At 40.4% G+C, this 11332-nt stretch overlaps 1 protein-coding gene across 1 annotated transcript; it reads left to right on the plus strand.

The window, feature by feature from the left end:
• Nucleotides 1-1411: 1411 nt before the first annotated feature.
• Nucleotides 1412-6694, plus strand: LOC131255296 (disease resistance protein RPM1-like). Its single transcript, XM_058255993.1, has 4 exons — nt 1412-1576; nt 2208-5006; nt 6418-6469; nt 6589-6694. The coding sequence occupies exons 2-4, from the start codon at nt 2264-2266 to the stop codon at nt 6692-6694; spliced, it is 2901 nt and encodes a 966-aa protein (XP_058111976.1). The 5' UTR covers nt 1412-1576; nt 2208-2263.
• The last annotated feature ends 4638 nt before the right edge of the window (nt 6695-11332 follow it).

An 11332-nucleotide genomic window follows, 5' to 3' on the forward strand; every position in this document is an offset into this window, starting at 1 on the left:
TCACCATTGGTTGATCGAGGGCGCGGCTATACAGATATGCATAGGAAAATATCTTAAGTTAACGCTCTGAGTTTGGCCATGATCTGACGGTCTGAAGGTCGCAATATCGATAAAATGGGTCAGGTGATCATGTCACTTAAATCTAGGCTATTAACTAAGGTAATCGCATAACTCATGTGCCCGACTTGCGGGCTGAAGTTGAGCAATCCGAAGTGTCGCCTTGGCTCAATATTCACAATGGACATTAAGCATGGTAAAACGGATGCTAATTTATAATTTTGAGACCAATAGACTAGAATGTGTGGTGTAGCCCTAATTTAGTTAACTTGGGTATTTATGGAGTATGTTAACTCTCGAGACTCCTTGTGGGTGTCAACAAGGAATTGTTTAAATTCACCCACCCACCTATTTGTGATGTGCAGGAACGGACGTTCAACTCCAATTTCCTTAAATCCATCATTTATAGCATAATTAAGGAATTAAGTTGGACTAGTACGACCATCTGACAACTTCACTCGCGTATGTACTGGGGTTTCTATGCGAAATTTTACAGAACGTTACAACCATGTCCCCTGCTTCTGATCATTCTTGTCAATTAGATCCCATAACCTTTAGTCAAAATTTTCATTTGCATATCTCAAGAAGATACACTGTTTTGCCTTGTCATCAAGTTTGGACAGCTCATCTTTTAGAATATGCATAAATGATTGGCAACTAAACACCTTTAGATGTTCATATGAAACATATTTTTTGATGTATACGCTTTTTGCAACATCTCTATTTAGAGGAGCTGAAAGAGACAGATTAATTAAGTATCAAGCAATGCACAACATCTTTCCAAAATAATTTTAATAATTTGACGTGTGAAAGCATAAACCTAATTCTATCTAAAATAGTGAGATTCATTATTTGTAGTACACCATTGTACTACGAAGTCTTAGGAATGGATTGATCATGCCTTTTGTTATACCATTGTAGTTGGAGAATATTAAATCCATGAGATTTATTTTCCATCTAAAATCTTCCTAAGGTTACAAAGACCAGGAAACACAAATATCAGCTTGATCAAAGCTTACGTGGCTGGAAAAAGTTTTCAAAAGTAGGCATCCATTTCTTAACTCTAGTGTGGCGCACTTGATCAATGAATCTACTCAAGCAACCGAATTTCTTGAGAATTACGTGGACCAATCAGAAGTGACTGCTTAGGAATTCCCTGCGCCTTCAGCACATTGATTATTTAACACGTATTTGATAACAATCAGGTTCCCCTGCTTGTCACGTACCGTAAATTTCTCCTGTCATTCATCCTGATTGATCCACATCATCATTTACATGGTCAGCATTGCTGCATTAAATACAGTGTATGATGGCGTGGCACAATCAGATTTCCTATTTGTGTGGCAAGCTGGCAAGCAGATGATCAGGATACATTTGACAATGTCAACGTATGGCAATATACGGTGAAAAGCAGGGAAACTGATGTGCGCCAGCAGCGTACATGATGGGAACGGATTGGCTACTCCGCTGCCACCAGTCCCGTGGCTGATGGTCGGTGCTCTGTGGGCCCCACCATGATGTAGGTGTTTCATCCGTTCCATTCATCCAGTTTTACAGATCATTTGAGGGCTGTATACAAAAAATGAGAGAGATATAAATCTCGGGTGGGGCACAGCACAGGAAAACAATGATGATTGGATATCCACCATTAAAATCCTCCTATGGCCTAATGTACTGTTTATTTGACATCCAATCTGTTGTTTAGGTCATACAGACCCAGATGAAGGGAAAAAACAAAGATCAGCTTGATCCAAAACTTTTATGGCCCCCAAAAAGTTTTTAATGGGCAACGTTCATTCAACACTGTTTCCTGTAATGTGGTCCACTTGAGATTGGGATATACCTAATTTTTGGTTTCTTACCATAAAATGATCTATACAAATATATGGACGGCATGGATGAAACACATACATCATGGTGGAGCCCACAAAGCACCGACCACTAGCCATTGGCTGGTGGCATGGGAGTAGCCAATCCCTTTCCGTATATGATAGTGTAGTCAGGTATTCATCGATCTTGACCATCCATTAGGTTTTCCATACTATTCATGAGCCAGTATTAAATATTAATAAAAGAAAAAGTAGAGATTGAGAGGACGATGCCATCCTGTTAAATAATTGAAGATAGCTTTCCTTTTCATTGTCCAATAGGTGTGATGGACTTTGAAAGCTAAGGAAACGTGAAGTATCAGAGAGAAGAAAAAGAAATGGCAGAGAGTGCTGTGAACTTCTTAATACAATACTTGGGGCCTTTGCTGGTGAATGAAGTGCAGTCGTTGAAGGGGGTCCGCGGAGAAGTCCGTGAACTCATAAATGAGTTTGAAAGCATGAGATCTGCCTTAAAGGATGCCGATGCAAGACAAGATACCGATGAAGGCCTCAAGAAATGGGTGAAACAAATAAGAGAAGTGGCTTATGACGTTGAGGATGTTCTCGACGAGTTCATGCTCGGCCAAGCACAAGAGCAGCAGGGTGCTCGGGGATGCATCGATTTTCTTCATATACTCATTAGGCAGCCTATGGTGCGCCATAAGACTGCATCATCGATACGAGATATCAAAACCCGAATCGATAGGATTAAAGAAAGAAAAGATGCTTACTCTCTGGATAGTATGGAGCTAACTTCAAGCTCCAAAAAAATGAGTGATCAATGGTATGATCCTCGACTGAAAGCTCTTTTCATTGAGGAAGCTGATCTTGTGGGCATCGATGTGCCAAGGAGTCAATTGATTGAATGGTTGGTCGATGAAGATTCAAGACTACTGACGATTTCAGTGGTCGGGATGGGTGGCCTTGGCAAGACCACTCTGGTAAAGAAAGTCTATGATAACCAACAGGTGAAGAAATGTTTTGAAACATATGCTTGGATCACTGTCTCCCAATCGTTCAAAGTGGAGGAACTGCTTCGAAGCATGGTAAAGCAATTCTTTGACGAGAAGAAAGATCTGTCTCCCCAAGGTTCAGACGCAATGACACAGGTCGAGCTCATACAGGTGCTACGGAGCTACTTGCAGAACAAAAGGTATGTACTTGTTCTTGATGATGTATGGGAGGCAGACGTATGGAATTTCATAGGCAATGCATTGCCCAATAACGAAAATGGTAGCAGGGTAATGATCACTACACGCAAAAGTGATGTCGCATCATCTTCTTGCATCGGACCCTCTGATCTCATCTACAATCTACAACCTCTGCATCCAACAGAGGCTTGGTCCCTCTTTTGCAAGAAGGCATTCCACTCGCACAATGAGAATAGATGCCCTCCTGGATTGGAGAAGCTTTCAGAAAACTTTGTAGATAAATGCGGAGGATTACCGCTTGCAATTATCACATTAGGTAGTCTTCTATCCAGCAAGACGAATGTTGAGTGGGAGATGATTCACCGTAGCCTTGGATCGGAGTTTGAAAGCGATGACAATCTTAGAAGAATGATGAAAATATTATTGCTCAGTTTCAATGATTTGCCTTACCACCTGAAATCATGCTTCTTGTATTTGAGTATTTTCCCCGAAGACTATCCGATTAAGCGTATGAAACTAATTCGCCTATGGATAGCTGAGGGGTTTGTAGAAACAAAAGAAGGCAGGTCAAAGGAAGAGGTTGCTGAAGGTTACCTCAATCAGCTCATCGCTAGAAATCTCATTCAAGTGGCAAAACGGGAATTATATGGGAAGGTGGTCACTTGTCGCATCCATGATCTTGTGCGGGAGATGATCATTCCAAAATTCAAGGAGGAGCATTTCTTTTCATCTTCTGTTGAAGAGAACACAATGCCTAACAGAATCCGGCGTCTGTCCATTTATAAAGACGAGAATTTTCAAAAAATTGATGCCTTCTCCTGCCTTCGCTCGTTGTTCATTTTTGGTGCGGAAGGACTATCTAATGCCCCTGCAATTACTTCATTTTCCAGCTTAAGGTTGTTGAGGGTGGTGGATCTTGAAAACACGTCCATGGAAATCTTTCCTGATGATCTAACAAGCTTGTTGCATTTGAGATACTTAAGCTTGGAGAATACAAAGATCAAGAAGCTTCCTAGTTCGTTGGGGAAGCTAAAGAACTTAGAAACATTGAATCTTAAGGGCACTTTCGTATGTGAATTGCCGGCTGAGATTCTGAAGCTCGAGCACCTACGGCACCTTCTGGTTTACCGCTATAGTATTGGAGATGGGTATTATATACCATTTGATTGTGTAGATGGAATTAAGGTGCCTGCAGGAATCGGGAGCATGAGATCCCTACAGAAGTTGGCACAAATAGAGGCAGAGAGTGGCATCATTAGAGAGCTGGGGAATCTCACCCAACTGAGGAGGTTAGCCATTATCGAGCTAAGAGTGGAAGATGGGAATGATTTATGCACTTCCATTGAGAAGATGATTCACCTTCACTCCTTTGAAGTGAGATCAATGGATGAGGAGGAGGTTCTCGACTTGCATTCTTTATCGCATCCTCCGCTACCTCTTCAACGCCTATATTTGAAAGGGCGTTTGGAGAAGTTGCCTGAATGGATTGCCTCACTTGATAATCTGGTACGAGTTCATCTGAGATGGTCCAGATTGAGGGATGATCCACTCAAAGCCCTTCAATCACTGCCCAATTTGGTGGAACTCCAACTAAATCGAGCTTATGATGGAGAAGAATTACGTTGCGAGGGTAGAGGATATCCAAGACTCAAGAAATTATGGCTCATTGAGTTGAGCGGGCTGAAGAATGTGAGGGTGGAGAAGGGAGCAATGTCTAGCCTTGAAGAGCTATATATTAGAGGTTGCGAAGAATTAGTGGAGGCACCGTTGTGGCTCGAACAGGTCACAAACCTCAAAGAACTCTACCTGTTTAATATGTCGGAGGCTTTCTTGAAGGGGCTCGGAAAGGATGGAGCTGAAGCGTTAGTGGATTCCATTCGCCACATCCCACTCATACGATGTTTTGACAGTCGGACATGCACTCTATCAGGTGAATGCTTTATATTTCCCTTCTTCCTATTTACACTATATATTTTTGTTCTCTCTGTTTGTTTTTTTTTTTTTTTAATGACATTTTTACAGTTGTTTCAAGGAGGCCGGTTATTCTAAAATTATATGGAGTAAGCTTCGTATGTGCCTTATATCAAAGCTATTCATCCGTTTTGACCATTCATTTTAGGGCATGGCACTCCAGGTGATTAGATAAGCATGATTATGGGGCATCCATCACCATGGGGTTCTTTTACTTGATGCACAGGTCAGATGGTATGCACATTTAACATGGAAGCGGATTGGGTGGTGTTGGGCTCTGTGGGGTCCACCTTGATGTATGTGTTCCATCCATGGCCAGCTCATTTTAAGGCATGAGCCCAAAAATGAAGTAATCAAGAATTTTAGTGGACCACACACAGTAAACATTGGTGATTGAATGCCCACCATTAAAAATACTTAAATACTTCTTGCATGCCACGAAAAAAGTTTTGGATCAATCTGATATTCGTCTTTTTCCATGTCCTATGTGACCTTATCAACACGCTTAGATACTAAATAAACATTACGTAGACCCTAGGAAGGTGTCAACGGTTGGCTTTCAATCACCACTACCCTCTTTTGTGGTCCACTTAAGCTTCGGATCTGCTTCAGTTTTGGGTCCATGCCCTACAAAATAGATGTATGTGGTTTATCCATGCCGTCCATCCACTTTTCCTGCTTATTTTAGGGGTTGAGCCCAAAATTTAAGCATATCCAAAGATCAAGTGGACCGAAACAGTTGGAATAATTAATGATTTCCACCACTGAAACCTTTCTAGGTCCCACAGTGATGTTTATTTATCATCCAATCTGTTCATAAGACTACACAGACATGGATGAAGGGAAAACACAGATACAAGCTTGACCCAAAACTTCAGTGGCCCTCAAGAAATTTTCAATGGCAAACGTTCAATTCACATGGTTTCCTGTGGTGTAGTCTACTTGAGCTTTGCATATACTTCATTTTTAGTCTTAATACCTAAAATTATCTGGTAAAATGGATGGATGGAGTGGATAAAATACATAAATCACGGTGGACCTCACAGAGTTTTACTCAGTACACAATCCGCTTCCTTTAGAGGTCCTCCACAAATCCCGTTACATGCAGAAGGTAAAACACCAAAATTTTATAGAGCCCACCATATTGTACGGACAAGTTCTTTATAACAGGTGCACCTTCTCATGTGCCCAGAAATGAGTGCAGTCCAAAACGTTAGTGGGCCACACCATGTGCCTCTAAGTTCATTCATTTATGTTTTGGTTCATGATTACCTTCAAGCATGCATTTATGAGACGAGGATTGCGCCCAACAAGGGATTGGATGCATTCCATTGAAAGTTTTTCTTATAATATGATTGTATTTTTTGTAGGACCTGCAAACAAAGAAGGTAGTCGGTGGTGGACATCAAGAGCAGGCGTCATGTCTCTTAGACTCTCGTTCTAGCTCTCTAGTTACTATTTTAGAATTCAGTAAGTGACATTGTCACTTTGGCATTCCTTATTTCAAGTTTTAAAAAAGTTGTTGCTTGTATTGGTTGTAGTTCATTGTCGTCTGATACTTGTAAGCTCTTGAAGCATCATGGGAGTATTTTGTTTCTAGAGATGGAGCTGGAAATTGTAGATGGGGATAACTTGAGTAATGCATAATTTTTCATCTATTATTTTTCTTCTCCTTGTAATTGAGAGATCTTTTGTTCTTCCTTTCTTCTTTTTCTAATTCAGAAATCCTTGTTTGTTTTCCATCTCCTTATAAGTTACTTGACGTGAGTTTCCTGCAACACCAAGCCATGTGGGGCTTACAGCGATTTTCATTCAAAATCTACTTCATCCATTAGTTTTACAATCTCATGTTATGATGAGAGACATTCAACTGAAATCTCGGTGAACGGTGGTCGTAACTATAACAGTCCTAAGGTACCGAAATTTTTTCTTGGGTAAGCTCCGACCCGTGCATGAAAGGCATAATGATCTGGGCACTGTCTCGGAGAGAGGCTCGGTGAAATAGACATGTATGTGAAGATGCGGGCTAATCGCACCTGGACAGAAAGACCCTATGAATCTTTACAGTTCCCTAGGATTGACTTTGGTCCTTTCCTATGCAGCTTAGTTGGAGGGCTTAGAAGGGATCCTTCTGGGGAGGGAGAGCCATCAGTGAGATACCACTTCGAAAGAATAAGAATTCTAACCTTGTATCAAGACCTACAGGCCAAGGGACAATCTCGCGTAGAGAGTTTCTATGGGGTGTAGGCCTTCTAAAAGGTAACGAAGGCGTGCAAAGGTTTCCTCGGTCCGGATGGAGATTGCCCCTCGAATTTAGAGGAAGAAGGGAGAAGACACAGTATGTCACACCACACCAAAAAGTAGGATGCAAACACCCACACTATCATGATGTTTATAAGCCATCCAATCCATTCAAGAGATGATTCCGACCAGAACGAAAGGAAAATACATATATCTAGCTTATCCAAAAATTCTATGGGCGTTCAGTCCCTACTGTTTCTTGTGGTTTGTCTTGGAATTAGTTTATTTTTGTGCTCTCAAGGTAACATGATTTGCTGTGATGGATAAAGTGGATTTTCAAACGGACATCAGTGGGCTCCACAGGGCTTCGTGTTGCAGGGACTCCCTATATTAGGAGGAAATCTCTCTGTCGATTTTTTTTTTTTTTCGCTTTCCTCTCTCGAGGAAATCTCTGTCATGCATTAAGAATTACACGGGAGTTGGATTGGAGTGACTAAAGTCCCTCTACTATAGAGCAACAGGCAAAACGTACTAGTTCTTCTGTGGCCACATGTTTTATACATGTAATCCACTCCATCCATTGGTTGTGATCCTTGATTCTAAGATCTCCTAGATACACAACTCATGTGATCTAAACCAAAGTGAACGATGGGTATGACATGCCAATCATAATTTTGTGCGTGTGTATGCACCATTCGTCAAACCGGCTCATCAACAGTAACTCACCGAGTTGGAGGGATTGTACAAAAATCAGACTGATTAAGAAATACAGAGAGACTTGACAATCTACTAGGTTTTTAGGTACAATTTTACATTTCTGCAGTTGGTGTAGATTTTAATGGGCACGGATTAGGGGAGTCCGGGTAACAGCTTAGTGGGTGAATCCCTGACCATGGGCCCACCTTGATATATGTATTATATATCCACCCCGTCCATGAATTCTTCTAACTAATTTTAGAGCATGGTACCAAAAATGAAGCAGATCCAAAATCTCTTGACCATTAAAAACTTATTGTGGGCCACAGAAGTTTTGGATCAAGCTGATATTTGTATTTTCACTTAGTCCAGATTTATGCAACCATATCAACAAGCTGGATAGGGAAAAATAAACATTATGGTGGGCCCTAGGAATTTTTAAATGGTGGGCATTTAATGACAGTAATGTTCCTAATTTTTGTACTATAAGTAGACACATAATTTGAAAAAAAAGAAAAAAGAAAAAAAAAAGTAGACACATAAAAACATAAATTAAAATGGTTAAAATTTAAAATTTAAAATTTTGTGTTAATGAGAAAAACAAATCACTTAATCATTCGGTAAAGACACTATTAGATTTGAGAGAAGTTAGAGGATTGATTCTTACCATCTCCTTTTTTTAAGCTAGCAATAGAAAGTTGCTCGGCATCCTCGTGATGATAAAGAAAATATCTTAGATCAGACTAACTAGTTCAACATGCAAAAGTTCCTTCATTAAACCAGAATTACAATGTTCTACCACAAAAGGCAAGAGAAGATTCCCGTAATTCAAAGGATTACTTAACATGGATTTGTACATGCCATGAGGTGGGCTTTCTCTTAGACTGTTTATATTTTGCCAAATTGCATGATGTGTCTTTGATTGGTCCCTCATTCCTCTGCCTGTTATCTTAATGGAGGAAACACGAAACCATAGTATTATCTTTTGTTGTTGATGTCTTAAATCTGTAATTCTATCATTGACAGATTGCTCGATGCCATCGAATAGGTGCACGATCATGCTATCAAAAAAATCTAGAAAATCCATCTTTTTTTGCTAAAACATTTTAGTGTTTTCTTGATGTCAACGAAGGTGTCATCGAGCATGCGCAAAATTGCATGAGTGCGTGAGTTGTTTCCAATTTCGATCGTGATTCTTGTATATATATATATATATATATATATATATATATATATATATATATATATATATATATATATATATGTGTGTGTGTGTGTGTGTGTGTGTGTGCGTGTGTGTGTGTGTGTGTGTGTGTGTGTGTGTGTGTGTGTGTGTATATATGAGTGTAATTGGGATTTGAGGTATCTTAGAGCTTTCTAATTAGTTCTAGGGTCTCAAGGGCATAGCTTGAGTTGATTCGAGGCTTGTTCGGATCGAATAATCTCTATCTCTTGTAATTTTCTGCTTTCATAGTGCATTATTGTCACTTTGTGCAGTGGTTTCTGTGATAGATGCTCTTAGTAGATCCTATTGTGATGTTTGTAAGAAATATGTCCCATCCATTTGTTTACGTAAGTCCAACAATGAGACAGATCCAAAACTTAAGCAGGCCACACAGCGGGAACAGTGAGGATTGAACATCCTCCATTGAAGGGATGGATTGGTCACAAACATCATAGTGGTCCCCACCGGAGTTCGAGCGCAAGAACCTCCTGAAAGGCTTTGGCGGGAGATATACGTCCACCTAAGACGGTGTAGTCTTACCATGGGGTCCACCTTAATATATGTATTCTATATCCACCACAGCCATTAGTTTTTCCACATTATTTTAGGGCTTAAGCCCAAAAATGAGGCATATCCGGCCCGTAGGTGGACCATACTAAAGGAAATAAGTGGTGATGTAATGTTGCACCATTAAAAATTTCCTATGACCCACAATAATGTTTGGTGATGTTTATTTGGAACCAAAGAAGGCCCAATTGGAGTTAGAAACGATCCAGACCATCAGAACCTTAAATCAGTTGTATATTGCAAATGGGAATGAGTTTTTCGCCATATTATATATGATTTTGGGGCAATAGGAACTTTTTAAGCCAACCAACCCCGCTGCACCAGGTTGCCAACACCGAACTTGCAAGATTCCATCAGTTTCGCTTTGTAAAAATAAACCCATCCACCAAGATTTTCTTTTTTACTTTTTAGAAAAGCATGATGCTTGTCTGAGCTTAGGTGCATGTCCTTATTTGCAGTTGTATTTTTGGAGTCTCATGTATCAAATGTGGCTGGTGTGCTGCCACCTATTTGAAAAAAAAAAAAAGAAAAAACAACAAGTGGATAGTAAATGAAGCATTCTATGTCAACCGTCCACATGATAGAAGAAATTTCCACGTTGTCCATTAAGCAGACGGCTAAAATAGAACTAAAATTAGTCGGACTTTCACACCTCGAGGCCTCGTTAACCGGCCCCACATGACGGTAAGCTACATCGACTTTAGGCACTTTGGACAAAACAAGCAATGTTTTTTAATCACAACTTGCCCTGACGACGTACATTTGACAATTAGAAATGATAGAGTGCTCTCAGGGAACAAGAGCTTATAATGTTCCCTACTGTGCCACGACAATTGGACAGTCCATTTCAAATGATCCATACAGTCTATTAGGTCAAGCACGCATTTCATGAGCTATACCCTACAAAATTTACCCTGACGTGATTATTCTATCAGAAAATCCTTACAATTTCATCCATGGTTTGAAAATTGATGGACATAAAAAAGAATGGCCATCATCTGATTGGCATGGTTGGCCCATGAAGTGGGTGATGGACCCAAATGAACTGTCTTGATCAATCAATTGGACTGTCTGAGCGCACCAATGCAACTGGGAATATCATAGTGTGTAGTGCTTTGAGAGCACCAAATCATAGGGTTTAAAATTTTTCTTTAGTTTAGAAATGAGGTGTAAGTCTAGCAAGTTGACCACAAGCTACGGCCCACCCGGTTGCATTTCTCCCAACCTTTTAAATGCATCCCATATGGTTTGACATTTACCTCTAATTTCAAAACTCTTCCCATCACCTCGCACATGGTTAGAGCGGGACACGGATGACTCGACTTGCACGACTCATTCATATCCGACTTCACTTGAACCGAATGGGTGAGCTGGTCCGAGCCGAGTAGGCTTCGCCCAATCTAAACTCAAACCGAGTTGAGTCTAAGTTATCCTCGATCCGAAACCTGACTTGACAAGGATTCAGGTGTGTGTGTGTGTGTATATATATATAAAATCCTAGTTTCTAAGTATTTCTAACCCTAGTTGTTGCACCCAATCCCAATCTGAACCCAAAC

Source organism: Magnolia sinica, chromosome 9, assembly GCF_029962835.1.
Source record: "Magnolia sinica isolate HGM2019 chromosome 9, MsV1, whole genome shotgun sequence".
Classification (NCBI taxonomy): domain Eukaryota; kingdom Viridiplantae; phylum Streptophyta; class Magnoliopsida; order Magnoliales; family Magnoliaceae; genus Magnolia; species Magnolia sinica.